Below are 25,445 nucleotides of genomic sequence, written 5' to 3' on the forward strand. Positions count from 1 at the left end.
TCTTCTTCTTCTTCTTAGTGCATGTGAGACTCAAGATACTAAGACTTGATAATCACCCCATCCTTTGATACTCCCAGGAAATGGTCGCATGGTAGAATTGGATCTTGGTGGGGAAGTCCTAGCCCCCCCCCCCCCCCCCCAGTCCGTGATGTGTAGAGCTGGAGTAGATCCAGCCGTATGATATGGTTGATCTCGTCGTGTGAGATCTGGAGGGATGGGGCATCCAAGCTGTAATGAAAGCGTTCCATTTGAATACCGTGACTAGCAAACCATCTGTATATGCATGCGTACTAGGCCGTGCGAACGTCATTCTCGGCTAGTTGACTCTAGTGCCACCCTTGATATGTGAGTAGCCAATTGGTGCTATTGCAGAAAATAATTAGAGATGGAAAGATCTCCTTCTTTCTCTTGGCTCACCTAGTATGAAAGCATTGCATTTGGCAGTTGGTTATGCAAATGTGCCTTGTGACAGTGTTGTTTCTCTAATGCCTAAAGTGTTAAAGTAATTTATGTAGGCTTATACTCATCCTAGGATGACCTGTTGTAGGATTTGCCATCTAGGTTTTGCACCTCTTAGCAATTAGCTATAAGCAATTTGTGCTTTATGAGGCCCTACTAGTAGACAAGTTTTACAGCACCTAGCGGCTGCTTGGACCACTGGTACCAAAGTGTCCGAGGCATGGGCACCGAGGCATGGGCAAGGTCTGCATCATCTCTAAGGGGGGTCGGTAGCTCACGGGGCAAGTCGCTCATATACACCGCATCCAAGGCATGGTCAAAGGTATCTAAACACGGTGAGGGTTGGCAGGTCCCATCCTTTGGCTGGCATGGTCGTCGATATGCTGAATGTCAAATAGGAGTGGTGTGCGCCAAGTGGGAGGGAGGGACCGTGAAATTGTGTACATGTGTCACAAAGGTTGGGGAGCCCATCAGGTAATCCATTGTACTTGTCCCCCCTCGTGCGGAAAATAGGTGAGCCATCTAGATAACGGCCATCTATGAAGGCCATTATATATGATCAAGTCATGCACTACTCCCATTTCCAATAGGTGTCGGCCATATCTTGTGACCTGTGGTGCATCCTCTAAGTGCCTCGTCCTCCCAAGCCATACTGGATCAATCTCTGGTACTTTGATGGGGTCAACTCCAAAGTCAAGTAGACTAACCTATCTACCCCTCGTATGTGCATTGAAGTCTTTCAGGGGGGGAATCTCCCCTTGCCTAGAGAACTCTATGATATCACCATATATCGTCTCATATGGGCTGTGGCTCTCTGTGGTGACCTCATGCGCATATGATAATGTGTACGGGGGAAGTAGCCTCACACATATGAACAGTCTCAAATGTAGAAGTGCCACTCCTCTAGAGCCTCGTATCCCACTGTCTCTCCTCATCTCCCTCATATGAGCTGACTCTCATGTGTATCTTGTCCATGTGGGCAGCCCTCTCTCAAGGCTCTCATGTGTCTCAGTGTAGAAAATCATGCCCGTGTTAGTGTAAGTCTTTGAGAAGCCCCTAGGTCAAACCAAAGGGTACCGTTACAGTTCCATACTGCCATCTTCAATATGTTTTGTCATGTGGCTCCCTTCTATCTGCCCAACATTGTCATGTGCTGTCCTCATCTCTCTCTTCCCTCTCTTTCCGTGCTCCCCTCTCTCGTATGATGACTCTAACGTCTCTGTATGCAGTCCATTTCCCTTCCTGCCTCGCTGCCGTAACTCAAACCATCCCCTCTCTGCGATGCTCTGGCTGCAAAAGCGTGAGATCATCATCTAGATATGTCCTCGTCCCCTTCAGTGTTGCCCTCATGCTCATGAAGGTGGATCTATCCGCTGCTGTCCCGAATCTCACAACCATAGGCCTCGTCGGTGCATCACTTTTGCCCACTCTCCGTGCCTCTTCTAAGGTGAGGTTGACAGCCATTCCAATGATCAATGCCTTGGCATCTACCATCGGAGTATCACACACTGTTAGGCACGTGCAAGAAACATTTAATGCTTTGCTATTTCTTCTCTTCTCCTCCTCCAAGGCATCCAATGGGAGAGAGAGAGAGAAAGTTTATTAAAGTCTTTGGAAGACCAATGGGTCTATGAGACTGTGAAAATCTTGATACATTAAGCTGTGGTAGTGGAGCTACTAAACGAGCATCCATACCAATGCAAAATGCAAAAATGCAGAATGGCAGTACTAAGTCCTAAGTACAACATAGTCATGCCAATGGTCGACTATATATCAATCTCAGCATCATCATCAATATCATCATCATCACCGGCAACAGCAAGATATCAGGATGGATGAGGTAGTGGAGGCATGAAGTCGGCAATAGAGTGCTGTTGGCCACTTAGAGGTGTGGTCCTGGCACGTCTCCTGGTCGTAGCTCTACGTCTGACTAGGGCTACTATGACCCCCGTCGGTCAGGCTCCGACTCTAAACAAGGAGGGGATGTCCCCAAGTGTGATCTGTGTATCGACCCTCTGTCTGAGCTGTCGGGTCACAGGCTCCGGGTCACGGTCATGTCAAGGCCTCGTCTCGTGGGGGTCCATGTGATCTAGCTGAAAGCACTCTGTGATAGAGCTTTGAGAGGGATCAACCGAGGAAGAAGTCTGCTCTTGTCTCCGTGCTCGGAGCTCTCGCGGTGTCTAAGTGCCTCATGAATGAAACCTGTCAAACACCGCTGGTCTAGGTAGGAGAGGAAATGGCGGGCCAAAATCCCATAACTATCCTTGAAGAGGCAATGGAAATGCCCTCGGATCTCATAGTACACAAGACACCTGAAGATGAAATGCTCCTCTGTCTCAACCTCCTGCATTTCACACAGTGTGCATATGCGCCTCTCCCTGGGTAGTCGCTCCGCTCTGCCGCTCCTGATGCGAAGTCTGTGTGAAGAGACCCGGAATTGCCCAAGTGAGATCCTCAGCGAGTGGGGTAGGTGAATCTGCGTGTATTCTGGTAGGTCAATGAAACCCTCCACTGTGATATGTGAGAAGTGATCTCTGTAGAAGCTAAGCTTCACTGGGAGTTCACTCGGTCCCAACTAGGTCCGAAATGTGTGTAGCTGTAACAGATCCTCACGGATAACCTGGTTGACCTCGTGTGGTAGGAGGGGAGAAAACAGAGCATCCATGTTGTACTGGAAGGGAGGTCGTCTATTCATGTGGAGCCCCAGTCGCCCAAACCATCTCTCTGTACGTGTATACCAGTACCTCTGGTCTCCTGCTACTGCAAGTGCCATAGAAGAGGATAGAGCTATCCATGGTAGCCTGCTATGCCCCGAGGTATAATCCCCATATTCCCTAACTCAGTACATATATGTGATGACCTGAAATGCAGCATCTAGCTTTAAAGGGGGTGACCCAAACTCAGCCGGAATGATCTGGTGAGAGACGGTTGGCTTACCACGGATCATCCGTGATGACATGAGCACCTAGCTGTAAAGGGGGTGACCCAAACTTAGTTGGAATGATCTGGTGAGGGACGGTTGGCTTACCACGGATCATCTGTGATAACATGAGAACCTGTAGCCGCTCCACATGGGCCCACTCTGTATCCGACAAGTTTGGCTCCCAACAAGGGCCGCTGTACATCCCCGTTGGGCGAACCAAGGAGTCAAAAAGCAACCCTTGGTGCATGGATCCTGAAAGTGCGAGCGGAAGCACTGCCTCTCTAGTCTGGCCAATGAAGCATACCCTCTACTCAAGCATGCCTGCATTGCGAGTCTCATAGTGAAGCTGGGTCTGGAGAAAATAACCCCAAGATAGTGTATGATGAAACTATCTCAACAGATGACCCCTCAAATGTGAATCGCTCCTGACGCATGATGGCTCGAGATGTATTGAAGATCATGACCTTGGTTTTACCCAGGTTGACCTTCAAATCATGAGACTCATAAAAGGACTGTAGTACGTCTAGGTGTCTTTGAAGCCCCTCTGCTGAGGAAGACAAGAGAGCCACGTCATCTGCGTAGAGCAATATCTGGATCAGCATGCCCGCAAGAGAGCAACCTATATCCCCCTGTGTCTGCATCACAGTCTCAAGCTCATCAATGTAGAGGCCAAACAAGGTAGGCGACAAAGGACACCCTTGTTTAACCCTCATGGTGTTCATGATCTCGTCTGTCCACCCGGATCCTGCTCAAACTCTGCTCGTCTATCCACCTGGATCTTGCTCGAACTGTGCCTGAAACTCTCTCGTAAAGTGCCATGACAGCCCAAATGATCTCTTGGTCATAACCCAAGTCCTGTAGGCACCGTATGAGGCGGGCTCTCGGAACCGTGTCAAATGCCTTGCGGAAATCCACAAAGTAACAATAAACCCTCTACTTCCGTGACCTGGCCTCTTCGATGACACATTTGAGCGTGAGAATGTGGTCCATGGTTCCATGATCATGCCAGAATCGAGCCTGTCCTGCTGCTCTAAGTCCTCGACACTCTGCAAGTTTGCTAACCTCGGAGTCAAGTACTGATGCATAAATCTTGGACATGACATGTCCAATCATAATGGTCTTGTAGTTCTCCGGGCTCATGGGATCCCCTGCCTTGTGGATGGGTGAGATAGTGTTAATGGTCCAAGTGTGTGGAAACCCCAAACAAACAGCTTCATTAAAAAGCTTTGCCAAGATGGGGGCTAGGAGGTTAATCCCATATGCAATGAACTCAGTGCATAGCCCCTCATGATTCTTCGCTCGGGCATTATGAAGTTTCATTACGGCATCCTTTACCCCTCCTCTAGTGAAGAGGGTGCAGGATGTGGGGCGAGGCATGTGTGAGAGATTAGGGACTGGTTGATTTGGGATGTCATAAAGTGTGCGTGCATAATCAAACCAGATCTGAGTGTCAGTGAGTGGCGGAGGGGACCGTCCTTCTAGAAATCTCTGCTAGAATTCCTTAGAGTTGTAACAAAATGTTCAGTAGCTCCTCCTCGTTCCGACGAACGAAGTCTAGTTTCTTCCTCCGTACCAGTCTACGGTATTCGCGTAGCGTATCTGGTGCGCTCGGAAGACTGTTTTTTGTTTCGAATCTAAGTTGACAGTGTAAAGCCTTACACTCATCATCGTACCAACTATTACAAGGTACGGTTTCAGGGGGTGGTGGGCGGGTGGTGTGGGGAAAAGCGTGAATGACAGCCTCGTGTAGTGAGCGGGTGACAAGGGCAGTACGATCCTCGGTTGCCCTCCTCTCATTTGCATTGTTAGTTGGTGCTTTTGCCTTGAATTTCTGGCAACAAGGATGATTTGTTTGGGATGCTTGGGGCCAAGGACAAGCTTGATGGCACAAATTACCCCATGTGGGCCTATATGATGGGACATGTTTTGGTTGCCAAGAATTTGTGGAATATTATTTTAGGCATTGAGGTTAGGCCTACTCGGATCTGCTGCTTCTGGTAATGCCTATGGTACAATCGGTACTGCTTGAGGCTCATCTGGTGATGTGTCTAATGCTACTTCTGGTGCAGCTACATCTTCCACTATAGGTATTTGCCTCCTACTCAAAAACAGATTCAGTGGGATGGACGTGATGCTAAAACACATGCCTTGATTGCTCTTTCAGTGAAAAGGGTCATTATCCCTCATATCCGGTCTTGCAAGACAGTTGAGCAAGCATGGGATCATCTTGCATCCTTATATGAAGTGCGGAGTGAGGCGAGGGTTGCCTATCTCAGCAAGCAGTTGAAGGACTTGAAGCCTGAAGAGGGTGGTAATATGGATGCCTATCTTACCAGTATGAAGGATTTGAAAGAGCAGTTGGCCAACATTGATGAGGTGGTTCTTGATTCTCAGCTTGTTTCTAATATCCTTGATGGGTTGCTTGACTTCCACTAGTGCTTTGCTACTACTTTGAGGTGGCAATTGTTAGAATTATTGCAATAATTTAGTAGTGACCAATGTAATGTAATAAGTAGGTTAGGGGCACTTTTCCCTCACTTAGAGGTTTTTCCCCCTAACCACAGTTAGTTCACTAACTACGGTTAGTGAAGGATAAGGTTTTGTCACTTAGACAAAACCTATCACTCTATTCAGTTGTACACACTCATCTAATTGCAACTATCGTTTTCAGCTCTCTCACTCTCCTGCTCTTGCTCTCACTTTGCTCTCTCCCCTTCTCACATTTGGTATCAGAGCGGGTTCTTTCTGCGTTTGCTCCAACTGCACATTCGCCTCTAGCTCCAACCCGCAAGCTCCCTGCTCCATCAGTTCATCGTCCGTACAATCTGTACGGACTGATTCCGTACAATCCCGTACTGTACCTGCGCTGCCATTCCGTACTGTCCCATCGCCATCGTCGCCGTACAGCTCGTCGCCAGACTGTACGGTTCGCCGTACAGTTCCGTATAGCTCGTCCGTACCTGCACGTGTGGTGCCTCGATGTTCGTACAAGCTGTTAGGTCGTACACTTGCAGTTCGTCCGTACAGGTCGCCATTCTTTCCGTACAACCTGCGTCGACCGTACTGTATCTGCTCCGTACATGTCCGTACAACCTGCAGCAGACAGCTCGTCCGTACAGTACGGCCATCCGTACCTTTGTCGTACAGTCACCGTACAGGCCGTACAGTTGCATTTGGCCTTCTGAGCAAGTTTCATTCCTGCATGCATTCTTGCAGTTGGTCGTCTGGCAGACATTTCTTTGCAGGAAGCCATTGTTTGGCCGAGCAGTTTTTTGGGCAGATTTGAGCATATTCTTTAAATTGGGCATTTTGTAAAATTCTTGCCTTTCTGTGAGTGTTTTGAAGCGCTTTTGGCAGGTTTTGGGAGAAATTGGATGCTCTGGCAGATTTTTGACAGAGAAATTACAGAGATTTGAGTTGCATTTTTAGCCAGTGTTTGGCTGTGTTTTTTTGGGATTGTGCACTCCATTCCCAGCAAGGGAATTTAGATTTGCATTTGCTGTATTTTCTTTCTTAGACATGGCCCAGCAAAATCAGAATGATTTCGGTTTCAGTGGTCTCTCACAAGAGGATAAGCTGGATGGTACCAACTACTCCCTCTGGAGTTTTATGGTACGCAATATTCTGATTTCTCGTAATTTATGGGACTATGTAAGTGGGGATGAGTTCCGGCCAGCAAATGTGGCACCTAATACCCCTCCCCAACAAGGAGGAGGCAGAGGTCGTGCACAGGGTACAGCTGCAGCACAAGTTATTGGTGCAGTTATACCTACCACTCCAGAGCAGAAGAGATGGGATTCACGTGATGCATCATGGGATTCCTTTCAGTGAAAAGATTCATCATTCCACATATCCGGTCGTGTAAGACCTCAAAGGCAGCATGGGATATTTTGGAGAGCATGTATGCAGCTCAGAATGATGCCAGGGTGTCTTTTTTGAAAACAGAATTGTCTCATACACATATGGAAGAGGGTGACTCCATGTCAGTGCACCTCACAAAGCTACAAGATTTACGAGAGCAGTTGCTGAATATTGATGAGATCATTCCTTATTCATAGATGATTACCACTACTCTGAATTCTCTTCCTGAGTCTTATCTCAGCTTTCATACCTCGCTGAATTTGTCGTTGAGGGGGGGTGCAAATCCTCTCACTTTTCACGAGTTGATAGGACTTCTGCTGCAGGAAGAGCAGACCAGGAAAAACATGGCTTCACGAGCAAGTGAACATGCCATGCTCTCAAAATTCAAGCCTAAAGTAAAGGGACAGGCAAAGACTTCAGCAAATCAGCCTTCCAGTGGTTCAGGACAGCCTTCTCAAAAGGCTAAGGGTGATGCAAGTAAGCCCAAGAAGAAGGGAATATGTCATTACTGCAAAAAGCCAGGTCACTACATTGGAGAATGCAAGAAAAGGCTTGCAAAAGAAAAGAAAAACAGCTCCGGCATGGCTGTCTCAGATTCAGCTCCTCATGCATCTGACAATGAGCAAGCTACATCCAACTTTGTGGAGCACGACTATGCCTTCTTGTCTTGCATTTCAGACTCTCAGTTGGCTGCTCGGGATAGTACAGCCACTTGTAATGATGACACTTTTGCTTTTCTGACATGCAGTTATGATTCTTTCAAGGATGCATCAGCTTTCAGTGTCAATGAGACACAAAATACATGGTATTTTGACAGCGGTGCCCCAAAGCATATCACTTCCAGAAAGTGTCTTTTCACATCTCTGCATCCACCACCCATTGGTAAAAAGGTCACATGTGCCAACAACTCCTCCTATTCAGTTCGTGGTACAGGAGAAGTTGAACTTACAGCCATTGATGGCTCAACATTCAGAATTTCTGATGTCTTGTATGTGCCTAGTATCACAAAAAATCTACTTTCAGTGTCCACTCTTAACAGAGCTGGATTTCAGGTCATTTTTGAAGATGACAAGTGTGCAGTCCATGATAGAGAGCATGACTATGCCTTGAGATTGTCTGGCACTTTGTTGCGTGGTCTTTTTCAGCTTGACATGTATGAGAAAAGCCCAGCACATGCTCTTGCAGTTTCCACTCCCACTGTTGCTATGCAGAATGCGGAGTTATGGCATGCCAGATATGGACACATGCATTATGGCAGCTTGATGACACTTCAAAAACATGCCATGGTTGATGCATTGCCTCCTCTTGAAACACCTCCTCCACATGCCTGTGAAGGGTGCATTCTTGGTAAAATGCACAGATCTCCTTTTAAGAAGGATGGATCAGTTAAAGCTGTTCGAAAATTACAGCTTATTCATAGTGATATCTGTGGTCTCATGAGGACTCCATCATTGGGTGGTCATCTTTACTTTGTCACTTTTATAGATGACTACTCCAACTACACTTGGGTTTATGGGCTGAAACGCAAATCAAAAGTGTTTATGGTTTTCAAACATTTTGCAGCCATGGTTGAGAATGAATCCGGACTCAAGATACAGACATTACGCACAGATAGAGGAGGGGAGTACTTGCTTGCAGATTTTGATGCTTTTTTGAAAGACAAGGGCATTGCACATCAGCTTACAGTGAGGCTAACTCCTCAGCAAAATGGCAAAGCTGAGAGGAAAAATCGTACTCTTATGGAGATGGATAGATGTATGCTAAAAAGCAAAAAATTTCCTCACAAATTTTGGCTTGAAGGTCTCATGTGTGCCAATTATGTTTTGAATCGGGCACCCACAAAAGCTTTGAAGACCAAGACTCCCTATGAAGTTTGGCAAGGGAGAAAGCCTTCTGTGGATCATTTCCGTGTCTTTGGATGCCTTGCATATGCTCATGTGCCTGTTGAGTTTCGGCATAAGTTGTCTGATAAGGCAATCAAATGCATTTTTGTTGGGTACAGTGCAGACAGCAAGGGCTACCGTCTCTACAATCGTGTCACACGCAAGATTATTGTCAGTAGAGATGTAATATTTTCAGAAAATTCAGCTCACACTCAAGCTGAATTTGATATGCCTTCTTCTTCCGGTGATGTCTTTGAGGGGTTACTACCCATTGCCTTGGGTTCCCTTGCTGATATATCTGATGAAAATCAGAATTTTCAGATACCTCCACATGCTCCGATTCAGCCACAGGATGTCATACCACCTCCACAAGCCGTGGAAGAGGTTGTTCAGCAAGAAATTGCAGATATACATGCAGCAAAAACAGTCCCAAATTGGCTGTTACAGACTCTCAGGGAGAGTAAAATTGATGCTCCATTACCTGGCAGAACTCGGAGTGCAGTAAGGCATGGGGGAGGTGCTCTTTCAGTTGAATCAGCTTATGCAGGTACTCTTCTTGATGAGGAGGAACCTGAGACATTTGAAGAGGCACATGATAATGTGCATTGGATGAATGCCATGCACGATGAGTTGCAATCCATTCAAAAAAATCAGACATGGGAAGTTGTCGATTTGCCACCAGGTAAACATGCCATAGGTACACGGTGGGTTTTCAAAGTTAAAAGAAAGCCAGATGGCACCATTGATAGGTACAAGGCAAGGCTGGTTGCAAAAGGATATGCTCAGAAAAAGGGCATAGACTATGAGGAGACTTTTGCTCCTACATCCAGAATGACAACCATCCGGTCAGTTATCGCAATGGCTGCAAATTTTCAATGGAATGTTCATCAATTAGACATAAAAACAACCTTCCTTAATGGAGACTTATTGGAAGAGGTTTATGTCAAACAACCTCCAGGCTTTGAAATTTCAGGAAATGCAGTTAAGGTATGCAAGCTCAATGAAGCTTTGTATGGGCTGAAACAGGCCCCACGTGCATGGTATGCAAAGATTCATGCCTTTCTGACCAGCAAGGGGCTGCACAACAGTCCAACTGAAAGCACCCTCTACATCAAGAAGGATGGGGGGGATATTTTAGTCATCCTTCTTTATGTAGATGACTTACTGCTCACAGGGTCAAATGAAGATAATATTGCAGATTTTAAAGCTGAATTGCAGACCACTTTTGACATGTCAAATTTGGGGCTGCTACACTTTTATTTGGGGATCCAGTTCACTCAAGAGCAAAGTGGCATCGGTATGTCTCAATCCAAGTATGTGCAAAAACTCTTGGACAGATTCAACATGCAGGATTGTAAGCCCATAGCTACTCCCATGGAGCCGGGGCTGAAGCTTACAATGCATGAAGCAGGTGAAATATTTGATGTCACACTCTACAGTCAGGCTGTTGGATGCCTCATTTATCTCTGCAACACACGACCTGATATTCAGTTTGCAGTTTCTTAGGTGAGCAGATATATGCACATCCCAAAGACTATGCATTGGCAGGCTGTAAAACGCATCTTCCGTTATTTGCAAGGTACCAAGTCTTTTGGCTTGATGTTTCCTAGGGGGGGTGACTTGCAGATGCATGCCTACAGTGACTCAGATTGGGCTGGAGAGATTATGACATTAGGCAGTCCACAAGTGGCAATTGTTTCTTTTTGGGCAAAGCTTGTATTTCTTGGTTGAGCAAGAAACAATCTACAATGGCTACCTCTTCATGTGAAGCTGAGTACAGGGCAGCTTTCACAGGGACAGTTGAATGTGATTGGCTGCGTCGTTTATTTGCTGATCTTCATCTTTCATTGGAGGGTCCTTCTCCAATTCTCACTGATAGTCAGAGTGCTATTGCAGTGGCAAAGAATCCTGTGTTTCATGCTCGCACGAAGCACATTGAGGTTCACTATCACTACGTCAGAGAGAAGTTGCATGCAGGAGAGATCAGCATGATCTATGTGTCAACACATGACAATGTTGCAGACATTTTCACCAAAGCACTTCCACGTGAAAAGTTTGAGGCATTTCGCAGTGCCCTGAACTTATCTCCTTTTGGTGATTGATCATTTCCTTGTACATGACATTGGCACTGCAGGGGGGTGTTAGAATTATTGCTATGATTTAGCAGTGACCAATGTAATGTAATAAGTAGGTTAGGGGCACTTTTGCCTCACTTAGAGGTTTTTTCCCCTAACCACAGTTAGTTCACTAACTACGGTTAGTGAAGGATAAGGTTTTGTCACTTAGACAAAACCTATCACTCTATTCAGTTGTACACACTCATCTAATTGCAACTATCGTTTTCAGCTCTCTCACTCTTCTGCTCTTGCTCTTACTTTGCTCTCTCCCCTTCTCACAGCAATGCCAACCATTATTCCTTTGACCCTGGTTGCCCTCTTACTATAGGAGGAACAAAGCCATACAAATAGAAATGCTTCTATGGCTAGTGATCAACTCTTTGTTGCACAGCATAAAAACAAGGGCAAAGGCAAGGTTTCAGCTGGTCAACCCTCTCATACACATGCTGGTCACTCCCACAATGCCTCTTCTTCTGGGGAGAAGAAGAAGAAAAAGAAAAAGAGATGCAACTAGTGTAGGAAACCTGGGCATGATATCTCTGTGGCAGGAAGAGAAATGCATTTGAAAAGAAGAAGAAAGAGTCTGGTCTTGCAGTATCTGGTTATCCTAGTCCAAATGATCTTTTCCATTATTTCACATGGCAACTCAAAATAGGTTTGGAATGAGGTCGGAGTCATAATCGGTAAGAGACAACTCGAAAAGTGGGTGGGGATGAGTGTCTGTCTCCCCTAAAACTGACATGAGTCCTCTAATTTTGTCCGTGACCAGCATTGGGCTTTTCTTGTTACTTGTTAGTATAATCCTGATGTTCATGATGCGTGCATGACAGTTTCTAATGTTTCTGATGCCTGGTGCTTTGATAGTGGTGCTAGCAAGCACATCACTTCCTGCCGGAAGTTATTCAGCTCACTTGAGCATGCATCTAGGTGGGGGACAGTTACACGTGCCAATAATGCATCATGTACAATGAAAGGCATTAGGTAGGTTGCCATTACTTCTTTTGGTGGTCTAGTCACTCTAGACAATGTGCTTTATGTTCCAGGCATTTGCAAGAACCTCATATCTATTTCAGCCATAGCTACTTGTGGCCACCAGGTTCTCTTTGATGGTGTTTGGTGTGTGGTCTATGATGCTACACTTGCCTTTACCATGGTGTTGACTGGCACATTAATTAGAGGGCTATATAGACCTGATGCATATGACAAATGCTTGGATAATGCTGGACTCGCAGATGCAGATGCCTATGCTGTTGATACTTCTACCATGGCAGATACTCATTTGTGACATGAGAGGTTTGGACACCTCAACTTTGGGGCTCTAGTGAAGTTCCATATCGATGGTATGGTCGTTGATCTTCCTAAAATGTATATGCCTTCAAAGCATGTGTGTGAAGCTTGCTTGCTTAGTAAAATGCACCATTCTACATTTCCCAAGGAAGGGAGAGTTGGTGCATCTCGCAAGTTGTATTTGATTCATAGTGATGTTTGTGGACCCATGCGGGTTGCAGCTCTTGGGGGATTTTATTGTTTTGTCACATTCATTGATGACCTAACTAGATATACTTGGATTTTTGCCTTGAAATCCAAATATGAAGTTTTTCATGCTTCATACACTTCATTGCCTTGGTAGAGAATGAGAGGGCTGAGAATTGCCCACATTAATACAGATGGGGGGGTGAATATATGTCAAAGGAATTTGCTGATTTTTTTGCCTCACGTGGTGTACATCATCAATGCACTGTGCCTTACGATCCTCAACAGAATCCTATGGCTAAGAGAAAGAATAGATCAATCATGGAGATGGCCATGTGTATGTTGAAAGGCAAGCACTTGCTTAACAAGTTATGGTTGGATGACACTATGTGTGCAAATTACATTTTGAATAGATGTCCCACAAAGGCATTGCTTAGCATCACACCTTATGAGGCTTGGTCATAAGCCCATGATTCTCCCATGAGGACTTTTGGATGCTTGGCGTATTCGCATGTGCCTTCTCAAACACGCACAAAGTTGGATGATAAAGTTGTCAAATGGATTTTTATTGGGTATAGCTCAGAGAGCAAGGGTTACGAGCTCTACCAGCCCTGCATGGGCAAGGTTTTTATCAATATGGATGTTGTGTTCGATGAATCTTCCTCTATGCCCTTTTGTTGGACTGTAAAAAACAGCCCATTGTTGATGCCCTAGATCTCTCTGACAGCTTGATGCCTTTGTTTCCGTCAAACTCTCATGGTGATGTCATATCTGAGGTTGCTCCTCCTCCATCTATTGGTCATTTGTAGCCACATGTGCAGACTGAAATTCAGCATGATTTATAGCCTAATATGCCTCACCTTGATCAGGATATTGTGCACAGGGCTCTTGACCAAGAGAGAGCTGAAATACAGGAGCCCAAAAAGGTGTCCCGTTGGCTCCGTGACGCTCTAAAAGACAGCAAACAAGATGCTCCTGTGGCAGCCCCTACTAGAGCAGCTGGCTGGAAAGAGCATGCTAATTTGGTTGCTTTTGCATTGGTTGCTATAGCATGCAATGAAGAGCAATGTTCATTGAAGGCTATGCAAGCTGAATTGGATTCTATCTATTAGAATAACGCTTGGGAGTTATGTGACTTGCCTCGAGGCAAAGAATGCCATTTGAACTAAGTGGGTTTATAAGATTAAGCGGAAAGTTGATGGTTCAATGGACCGTTACAAAGCCCGTCTTGCTGCCAAGGGCTATGCTCAGTAGCAAGGCATTGACTTTGAGGAGACTTTTGCCCCCGCTTCTAGGATCACTACTATCAGGATTGCTATTGCCTTTGCTACCCATTTTCATTGGGAGGTACATCAGCTTGATATTAAGACAACTTTTCTTGATGGGCATTTGCACGAAGAAGTCTATGTTACCCAACCTGTGGATTTTAGGTTGAAGGGTCCGAAAGGTAGGTATGCCACTTGAAGAAATCCCTATATGGATTGAAGCAGGCACCCTTAGCTTGGTATTCCAAGATACATCCTCGTTTGCTTACACTTGGCTTTCAGACCAGCCCTACTGGGCTACCCTTTACATCCATAAGAGTGGGACAGATTTGTTGATTTTAGTACTGTATGTGGATGACATGCTTGTGACTGGGACACATGCTGAGCAAATTGCAGCTTTTAAGCTTGACTTGTAGAAGACATTTGCTATGTCTGATCTTGATCTTTTGCATTACTATCTGGGCATTCAATTTGCTAGCAGTGAGGGGGGTATTTTGATGTCACAATCCAAGTATATTGGAAGCGTTTTCAGTTTGAGGATTGCAGGCCAGTATCCACACCATTAGAGCTTGGTTTTCGCTTCTCTTTAGAATATGGCAGTGGTGCATGTGATGTAGCAGGCAGTTGGTTGTTTGATTTATTTATGCCATACCAGACTCGATCTTCAGTATGCTGTCTCACAGTTGAGCAAATATATGCACAGCCCCTCTACTCACCATTGGCAGGCCGTGAAGCGTGTTTTCAGGTAAAGGCACTCAGCATTTGGGCCTTTTTATGAGGCCGATTCTTCAATTGTCATGCATGGATTCACTGATAGTGATTGGGCTGCCTGTTCGGACACGCGTGTGTCACATAGTGGCAACTATTGCAACTGTTTCATGCTTGGTACTTCATGCATCTCTTGGTTGAGCAAGAAGCAGACTACACTTGCTACTTCTAGTTCTGAGACTGAGTAACAAGTAGATTTTACAGCTTTAGTGGAGAAGTTACTTGCAGATCTTATGCATGTTAGACTGCTCCTACTGTCATTTTCACTGATAGTTAGAGTGCTTTGGCTATTGCATGGAATTAAGTTTTCCATGCCCGCACAAAGCATATTGAGATTCACTATCACTATGTCAGAGAGAGATTATCAGCAGGTGATATTTAGTTGTCTTACGTTCCCACTGAAGACAACTTGCAGATCTATTTACAAAGGCTCTTCCTCGACCTAAGTTTGAAGCTTTCCGACAAGCATACAACTTAGTACCTTTTGTGACTTGATCTGTTATGCTCTGTACCACAAGATGAACATGCGCAACCGTGACATTAGTTATTTAGGTATTCTGAGACATGTCCAGGATACTTCAGTCCATACCATGGAGGGGGTTTTGTAGGCCATTCTATGGGCTATCCATAGGTACCACTCATTCTTTGATATGTGTCTTGTAGGCCTAGTTATAGGCAGTTAGGTTAGTTGGTACAGTTAGTACATTTAGGACACTTAGTCCAGTTAGGACACCTTGCCCTAGGGTTTGGTTATATTGGGTGTCTCTTGTACTTTCTCTCAGTTTTGCAGCAATTCATTATAGCAGCTCGTTTTTGCCTCCATTCCTTGTTTTCTTGAGCTTCCATTGCTTGCCCTAGCCTACGAGACTGCGAGTCTTTTGATTTTGATTTAAACTCCTTGACGAGGGCTATGCATGCCCTCACGATATACTGCCCATTTTCCTTCCTTCATAGCAGCCCTAACCTTGGCTAGTTCTGCCACATTTTGTGTTAGTTGAGCTTGTGTGAGTTTTTCCGCTATCCAAAACTCAGTACCTTTCAGCTTCTATGATTGGCGTAGGAGCTTGAGTCATAGATCCCTTGAGCTAAGTGAGTGAGTGTGTGTGTGTGTGTGTGGATATGTGTGTGTGTGAGAGAGAGTGTGTGTGTGAGAATCTCAAAAAACAGAGAGCCTCAACAGGAAATCAAAAGCAAAGAGAAACTATTTCCAGGCATGAGTTTACCCAAAAAAAAAAAAAAAAGTGTGTGTGTGTGTGAGAGGTCGTGAGCGAAGGTGCTAGCTGAGAGCCTCGCCAAGATTTCCTTGCAGGCCTCTCCCCCTCTGTCCGTACGCTCGTACGGTCGTCATACGGATCTTCCAGACGGCCGTACCAGCTGCCACGCTAGGATTGCAATCCCTGTGCAGAATCACGCGCAGGCCCCTACAGCTCCCTGACCTCGTCTTTTTTCGTACGTACGTACGGTTTCTGTTAGTCCCTCCGTACAACGCAGTACTTTCAGCACTGTTAGCTTCCCTGCCTTTCCCGTACAGTTTTCGTTCATATTCCCGTGCAATACATCTTTGTCCGTACAGAACCTCCGTATAGCCTCCTTGCTGTTTTGTACAATCTATCCCGTATAAGCTCCTCCATACATGTTTTCCATACAACCTCTGGCATTTCCGTGTAGTACTCCTTTGCCCGTACAGAATCTTCCGTACAGTCTCCTTGCTGTTCCGTACAGCCTATCCCGTACAAGTTTTTCGTACAGCCTATCCCGTACAGGTTTTCCGTACAGCCTCTGCCGTACAGTTTTGGACTTTTTCCCTGTGCCTTTCCGTACTTTTTCTTTGTCCGCTTTATCTTTCACTCTATTTCTTTCTTGCTTTGCCATATTTCAATCATGGCTTCAGGTTCCGATGTCTGTACATATGCTAGAAAAGAAAGACCCGCAGATGCCAAGCGTCGTCCTTCTCAGCCTGCATCACAAGATGATGAGCTTACTATGGAAGCTCAATATGTGTTTGATACACCTAAGGATGACTTTCAACAGTCACGACAAGAATGGGGCAAACCAGTTTCAGTATCAGATGCCTTGTGCAAGCAGAGGCTCCTTGAGCTTTCTCCCCTCTTCTACGAGAAGCAGATGGTACATGCCATGCCTTGGTCCCCAAACAAGGATTATCAAAGTCTTATATGACATCATTGTCCTGTATGGGTTGAGGTTGTTAACTTCCCGGATTATATGCATGAAGAATTGCCTGGCCTGGCTGCTTCATTGGGACAGGTCATTTGTCCTCCACACCCCATGGGAAATCGTAACAGATTCTGCATCCTCTGGGACACTGACACACCTACCCCTCCTTCTATTGCAGTGGAAGTTGAGGGTGTGCAATTGGGGAAAAAGTTTTTTGACTTGAAATGGGGTGTGTTTGCAGGCGCTTGCTTTGCCTGCCACAAGTTTGGGCATCTAGCCTCTGAATGCCCAATGGTTCTGCATCAACCCCCTCCTAATGCCTTGCCGCCCCATACACGGGAAAAGAATGAGAATTTGCAAGCTAAGGCAGCAAATCGAAATGGAGCAAAGAATGCTAAACCAATTAATCAGGTGCAATCACTTGCTGGAAAAGGAAAAGAAAAAGAAAAAGAGAAGATGAAGGAATCTGTGGGGACAGATCGGGATGGTTTTCAATAGCCTAAGAAGGTGGTTGTATTGAAGCAACGCCCCTTTCAATCTCGTCAATGGGATGCTTCTTCTCCCTCACCAGGACAGGCTTCCACTTCAGCTCCTGTCCTTCAAAATTGGGTGGGGGTTTTGAAGAAGGGCATCCCCATATGTGATTCTGAAGAAGGGGAGAATGCTATATCTTTCATGGATCATGAAGGCATGCAACCGATGCAGGCAGAGGCTTTGCCTCTCTGATATCTTGTTTCATACTTATACTTTCCTGTATATATCTCTTTCATGCATCAAACACTTAAGTGCTTTACATACAATGTACAGAGTCTCTGCAATGTCTCAAAGTGGAGGCTTTTCTGGAATTATGTACATAAAATGCAGCCAGATATTGTTTGTTTGCAAGAGCATAATCAACACTCTAAGGCTGGTCATCATGATCACTTTGGTGGCTATGATATATATTATGCTGGTACCACTACCTACTCAGGTGTATGCATAATGGTTAGACATGAGCTGGAGCCTCAGTTAGCATTCAATGACAGCAGTGGCCGATGGATAGTCATACAATGTAATGTCAATGGTGACATTCTTGAGTTTGCATCAGTCTATGCCTCCCAGACCTCTGCCATGAGGGCTTTTTTATGGGATTCTTTAAGCAAATATCCATGGAGATCCAATAAATTTATATGTGGAGATTTTAATAATTCCCCTCTGCCGAGAGATAACACCACTTCAAGATCTCATATGCTATCATCGGAAAGACAGAAATGGGATAACATGCTTCTTTCTGTGCAGGCTGAAGATTTATGGCTGCTTCTACAAGGGTCAGTGCCCGGATATACTTTTCATCATAATGCATTTACCACATACTGGGCAAGGCTTGACAGATGGTATTTGTTTTATCCACAACAATATGCAGATTTTAGCCTTAATCTCCTCATAGATTTCTCATTGGGCTTGTCAGATCATGCCCCATTATGGATAAATCTGCAATTTGGTATGCCACTAGATGATTTGCCGACTCTTTCCAGCAGATTACTGCATGTTAATCAGGCTTATCTCCGACATCAATATTTCCAGCAAATGATCAGACTTGCAATTCATCCCTTGCCTTTGCATGGCCAGGAGGACATGAATTATGCTTGGGACAGTTTTATCTCTCGTATACAGAATGTCATTAGGGAGTATGGAAACTGGCACATGGCTACATGGAGGAATGAGGTCAAATGGGCAAAAAGGACAGCACAACAATTGACTGAATTTTCACATTTAAGGCCTCTCTCTGAATCAGAAAATGATTCCCTCTCACAAGCCCGGATCAAACTGACTGATAATGATCAGAGGAAATTGCACAAATGGCAGATTAGAGCAAGAATGAAGCCCCTCATGGATAAGGGCTGTTCATCAAAAGCCTTCTTCCAGGGCCTGCATGCTACTCGAAAGAAAAACTCATGTCTAAGGGTAAGGAAGCTAGACGGCTCTTGGACGCACTCTTTCTTTGATCTCCAAGATGAATGCCAAAATTACTTCCAGAAATTGTTCTCTACCCCTGGCTCCCCATCAAATCAAATGACTGATGCGAGGACTGAATTTCTTCAATATGTTTCTGAGATAGTGGAAATGGATGATGCCCTTACATTCGAGAGACCTTTTACTGACACAGAACTTGATAATGCATTGTCCCACCTCAGCAAATACAAGTCCCCTGGCTGGGATGGTCTTACGGTGGAATTTTATATTTCTTTTTGGGATGATTTGAAATATGTTCTCTTACAAATGATCAATGTTGCCTGGCAAGAAAATCAATTGCCGCACCTCTAGAAGCATGGCATAATCAAACTTGTGCCTAAAAAAAATCTGTGTGATCATATGTCAGATTGGAGGCCTATTACTTTGATGCCTGTAGTTTACAAACTCATTGCTAAAATGATTGTGTATAGACTTCATGGGATACTGAATGCGGGCCTTCATCCTCATTAGTATGGGTTTGTGCCGCGAAGACAAATCCATGACAATATCTCCAATGCATTGACTGCAATTGAATATGCTAAGTACTCGCATCAGGATGTGCTCATATTGCAGGTAGATATCACTAAGGCATTTGACACTGTGTTCAATGGGATTTTATCTCTCAAACCATGACAAAGTTGGGCTTTGGTCCCAAGATAGCAAATGCAATTTATTGGCTTTATTCTGGCTCTACCTCTCAGTGCATTCTTGGGAGTCATCTATCTCGGTCATGGACATTGGGTAGATCAGTCAGACAGGGCTGCCCCCTTAGTGCTCTCTTCTATGCCATTGCGACCCATCCCCTCTTGATGTATCTTGATCATCTTACAAACACAGGACAGATGATTGGTCTTAAAATCCCTGGGGCTACATCTTTTTTGGCACAGGCATATGCTGATGATTCCTTCTTTATGCCACAGAACTCTCCCCGGGAAATCCGCATGCTTATGACCACATTATCATTGTATGGATTAGCAGCGGGATTGCATGTCAACTTTGACAGATCCAAATTGCTTCCCCTGAAACAATGTGACTGGCATTCTATTCTCTGGCCAGGTCAGGTAGTGCATTCCAAAGATGTAGTCAGGCATTTGGGATATCCTATAGGATGGCATATCACCAGGAAGCAGCAGCTAAAATGGATCTTCCAAAGACTTCAACATAAATTGGAATATTGGAAAATTTCTACTTGGCCACTTCATGTCAGGCTCATAATAGTACAGTCTATTGTAATGTCTTATGTTCAGTTCTTTTTGCCTTTGCTACATTGGTCCTCTAGAGATATTTCAGCCTTCATGTCTCAAGCTATGGAGCTGCTATGGAGGACAAAAACTGCTGTGAAAGCATTGAGACTGCTGAAGATGGAAATGGTGTGCTCTCCTAGGATGCATGGAGGACTTAATGTTCTCAATATCAGATATCATGTACTTGCAAGGAAGGCGACTATGCTCCATACTTTTTTCCGTCAACAATAGCCATGGACTTGTATGATAGCATCCATGTGTGTCAACATGAGGACATCTGCTTATGGCCATTGGACTACTGATCATTGGGAGGTTGTCATTGGGAGATTTGTAGGGAAGATTCCTGGCTGCCCTTTCTCTACTGCTCTGATACTGGACTGGAAACAAGTACTTTCTAAGGTCAAATGGGCTCCTGATAATCACTCGGGGACAAACTCAATGAGGAAAGAAAGTATTCATTGGAGTACCATCTTTGACATTCCACTTGCTTTATAGGAACCTGTTCGGGCATATAATCTCATGAAATTGGGAATTAGATACATCAATGATGTGGTAGATGATCAGGGCTATGTCTTATCTTTTCCTCAGGCCACTGCCTCCTATGCATTGGGAATGCATCATAGGTTGATATGGAAGAAAATTGCTCATCTCTTGCATCCTTTTCTACCTATTCCTCCTGTGGCTGACACAGACAGGCTTATGGATTGGCAATCGCACCCCTCTGCTACATGCTCTCATGCTATTCCTCTGCCTGTTTTGACTTCCATCAAAGCCTACAAGCTTCTTCAGCCTGCCCCATGGATCCATCAATATGCTAATACTCTGTGGCATATCAGGCAGCCCCTTTCATGGTGGCAGAAGAATCTCCGAATATTATGGAGGTGTAAAATGCCTTTGAAACAAAGACTTTTTCTTTGGAGATGCATGACCGGCACATTGTCAGTGGGAATCACACTTGCCAAACGTCACATTGCACCACCCACATGCTTACGGTGTCAGGCTCCTTCAGAGACTGTCCCTCATTTGCTTTGGCACTGCCCGTCTTCTCGGAACCTCCTTTGGAAAATTTCAGATCATCTTCGCCTCCGTTTCCCGAGTCACAGATTTGGGAAACATTTCTGGTTATTTGGCAGATTTATGAGGTGTTTATCTCAATACTCACTATTTCTCTCATGGGTGAGATATTAGGCTCTTTGGACAATCTGGGATGAGCATAATTTGGCATACTTGGGCCGCCAGATTCACAAGTCATATGAATCTTTCAGAGCCTCATTGTGGCAATCTTTATATGATGCCTGCCATGATGGTGATATACATGCTTCTTGCATAGAGCTTTTCTTTTTATGCTTCTGATCTTTGGGATACTCTTCATTTTGGAGACTTCCCATCTTGTAAAGTTATGAGAATATAAATACAATGCACTGGATTTACCAAAAAAAAAAAAAAAAAAGTGTGTGTGTGTGTGTGTGTGTGTGTGAGAGAGAGAGAGAGAGAGAGAGAGAGAGAGAGAGGCTAAATTATTCTCTTTAATTTAGGATGCAATAGCTGCAACTGATGCGGTTCGAAGGTGTCTCAAATGTCTTTCACATAAAGTATCAAAGGAGAGAGAGGAGGCTATTTGCCTTTTGTTTGAGCTTTCAAAGTATTATCCTCTTTGTGAGAGAATCGGTGCTGTCAATGGGGCCATCCTCATGCTCGTAGGATTGACGAGCAGCAAATCTGAGAATGTGTTTGTCGTTGAAAAAGCAGAGAAAACTCTTGAAAACCTTGGAAGATGTGACCAAAATATAAAGCAAATGGCAGAAAATGGAAGGCTACAACCATTGTTGCAACATTTTGTAAGAGGTAGTTTACATTTGAGCCCATGGTACTCTATGGTTTGCTTACAAAAAGTTTTTTGTCGTTTGAGAAAATGAAGTGTTTTTCTCTTTGATGGGCTACATGCATTGGACACTTTTTCTTTACATGTGTATTTCTTTGCAGTTGTATTCCATCAAGTGAACTTCGTTGATGTACTTGTACTGTTCTTTGCATAATCTGTTTGACTTGCCTCAATTTATTGTAGGAAAATTTGAGTAATGAAATAACCAACCACCTCTGCTTACTCCATTAAGTTGGCATTTCCATGTTGAAAGCAAGACACACATCTTGCCTCCTCTTGAGATCTGGAGGATTCAAGAGACTAGCAAAATATCAATTAGCCGACAAGCCATACAAATGTCCTTATAAAAGCTATTGAATCTTTAGAAGGCTCTTGTAAATCATGCCATTGTAATGTCTTAGGCAAGTCATGATGACAATCTTTATTGCTTGTGTCATCATTTAAGGATAGCAAGCGCCAATCACATCGAAACAGTGGTAACATGTGATAAGTCAAGAGTATGAAAAGGGAAGGCCATCTCACGTATGATTCTTGTGTGGGAAACCAAGTAGGCATAGATCTGCACAAAAGCAAGGGCCTTGCTTGCTGACCAGCTCTCCCATGGGCAGAAGAATAGTAGTAGGCCTGCCTTTTTTTGGATGTGAGTAAGCATTCTGAATAAACGAATTTATGGCTGGCACTCAAAACAGCCATAACATATCAGCTAACACAAATTTTTTTGTAGCATCAGTCTCAGTTTGCCCCTTCGAGCTCTAGCTGCCAATCTCTCAAAACCACAGGACACTTGGAGTATCTTGTGATTGTCTCTACAGACTGCTGAAGAAGGTGGTGCACCTTGTCCTGTGCCTCCTCCGGTTGTTCCATCGCATCTTTTTCATCATTTGCATCCATGAATACCACAAATGGTCAGGGTCGATAAAATACTGTTAAAAGAGAGTCATTTCTGGAAATCCAAATGAAACAAAATGCATACACCTTGACTGTGACCCACTCCTCTGTGTATCCTTGGTGAATCGGCTAGTAAGATTGCAGCCCCGTTTACTTGCTCTCCACAATGCATCCTGATTCTAGCCCTTCTAGAAGGTGGGCACCCCAGAAAAGACATGGAAGATGTCTTCCATGACGCTCGGGCATCTTTTACACATTCATCTGAATTTCTGATACTCAGCCTTTTTTATACGGGCTTGTATAAAATCAGCCACATCAAGACTGTCATTTTTCCCGAAACCTCTTTATTCAATATGTGCTTAGTCTATTGTGCCTGATAAACTGTCTATTCGCCATCTTCCACATTGTGTTTATTAGCTCTGAAAATTCAGGACTAATAGGGGAATGGGCATCCCATCAAATTGAACCCAGGCAAATAGCATAGCTGAGAATCCCATTTCCACTATATCTTCTTTGCTCACAGTCTGATTCTGAGGCCCTGATCCTTATATCCCTCTTTGAACTCCCTCCTAGTGGTCAATGTTTAAATATAGCTCAGAGGATTTCACAGCTGCACCTTTGCTAGGAGATGCTAGCACGTGTAAGAATTAACATCCACCAAGCTATGGATAGAGCTAAGACGTATGCAAATGAAAATAGATCTTTCAGAGAGAATTTGAGAAAGGAGAAAAAGTTTTTCACAGAGTTTCTACACACTCCAAGTCTTTGACAGCAAGAGAGTGTGTTAAGTTGTCACCCTGATATTGTGGGCCATGGTTAGTTCTCAAAAGAATAGGCAAGGTAGCCTATAGATTGGAATTACCACAGGGTTGTAAGGTGCACCCGATGTTTCATGTTTCTCATTTAAAATAGTTTTTGCACTCAAATTGAAGGCCATTGTATGCGCTATCCATAGGTGCCACTCATTCCTTGGTATTTGCCTAGTTATAGGCAATTAGGACACGTGGTACTGCTATGCTAGCACATGTACTAGTTAGGACAGTTAGTAGCCACTAGAACACCGTGTCTTAGGGTTTCATCATATAGGGTGTACTTTGTACTCTTTTCATCATTACAGCAATTCATTACAGCAGCTCGTTTTTGTCTTCATTGCTTCATTCTTTGAGCTTCCATTGCTTGCTCTAGCCTATAGTGGTATCAAAGTGGGTCAGGGACCTTTCTTCTCAAGCATTGGCAGCTTCCCCGAGCTGTTGGAGGCATGTTCTACTACTGATCATCTCATTTCTCTTGGTGGTCGACCCATTTACTGAGGTATTCACAGATTCAGAGTGATTGGGTTCAAGTAAGCTCCTGCGAGCTTCCCCTCCCCCGCCGTACCTCTACCTCCCCCTAGCCCCTCCGTGCCTCGCCCTCTCCCGCCCCTACCCCTCCGCCCTCACCTCCCCTCACCCGCTGCTGCCACCGCGCCCTCCCTCGCCTCACCCGCCCCTCCTCCGCTTCACCCCTGCCTCCGCTCTCACCCCCCCCCTCGCACCTCCGTCTCTCCCCCCCCCCTCACCGCAGCCCCCCCCGCCTCCCCCCTCACTCCCCGCCTCACCCCCGCCTCGCTCCGCCCCCCCTCGCCACGCTCCACCCCCGCCCCGCTACCCCCTCCGCTCACCCCCGCCCCGCTACCCCCTCCGCTCCACCCCGCTACCCCTTCGCTCCACCCCGCCCTCCACCGTTCCACTCACCCCCGCCTCCCATTCCGCCCCCTCACCCCTCACCCCCCGCCCCGCCCCCTCCCGCCTCTCTGCCCTCCCGTTCCACCCCCGCCTTCCCCTCCCGCCTTCACCCCCGCCCCCCCCCTTCGCTCCACCCTGCCCCCTCCGTCCCTCCATTCCTCGCCCCCCGTCCGCCCCCGCTCCGCCTCTCCCCCGCCCCCGCTTCCGCTCCTGCCTCCCCACCTCACCCGTTCCCCGCCTCCACGCCTCCACCTCGCGCCACCTCCGTTCCCGCCACACCCAGGCTCCACCCTCCCGCTTCTACCCCCCCCCCCCCTTTTTTGGGTGGCAGCCTCTTCCTCATCGGAAGCCTCGCAGTTTGTCTTGGCGGTATGGCGGCTCCCTGCCCGGAACCGGAGGCCCAGACGGTCCCTCCCTCTCCAAATGCCTACCGCGTCATCCTGACAAAGCAGCAATCATCTCGGGTTCAGGAGGTTGCCAATGACTTTGCCCTTACCTCTGTCTATGGCAGAGTCATTGGACATTCCCCCTCCAGATCAGCCATCAGGGACTGGCTCCAGTCCACTCTCATGCTAGAGGACGACCATATTGAGGAGGTGGCCCTTATGGGAAGGGGCATCTTCTAGCTTAAACTCTCCAGTGCGAAAGCTGCGAGCAACCTGATTGCTGGCTCCCCCACGTCAGTGGATGGAAAGATTATCATGATAGTCCCGTGGTACCGTGGATTCAGCGCAGCAGATTTTGATGCTCGGTTCCGTATACCTCGCCATCCAGTGACGCTAGTTTTTCCT

The 25,445-nt window shown here is 45.6% G+C and overlaps 1 protein-coding gene across 1 annotated transcript in view; it reads left to right on the forward strand.

Moving 5' to 3' along the window:
• Positions 1–25,445, forward strand: part of LOC147900620 (U-box domain-containing protein 44-like) — a 70,269-nt gene that overhangs the window by 17,608 nt on the left and 27,216 nt on the right. The window contains exon 2 of the mRNA XM_087375527.1: positions 21,696–22,005. Within this exon, the coding sequence (XP_087231653.1) occupies positions 21,696–22,005 (310 nt within the window). The remainder of the gene's footprint in view (positions 1–21,695; positions 22,006–25,445) is intronic.

Source organism: Dipteris shenzhenensis, chromosome 6 (genome assembly GCF_047967505.1).
Source record: "Dipteris shenzhenensis isolate YYH24624 ecotype China chromosome 6, Dip_SZ_1.0, whole genome shotgun sequence".
Lineage (NCBI taxonomy): Eukaryota > Viridiplantae > Streptophyta > Polypodiopsida > Gleicheniales > Dipteridaceae > Dipteris > Dipteris shenzhenensis.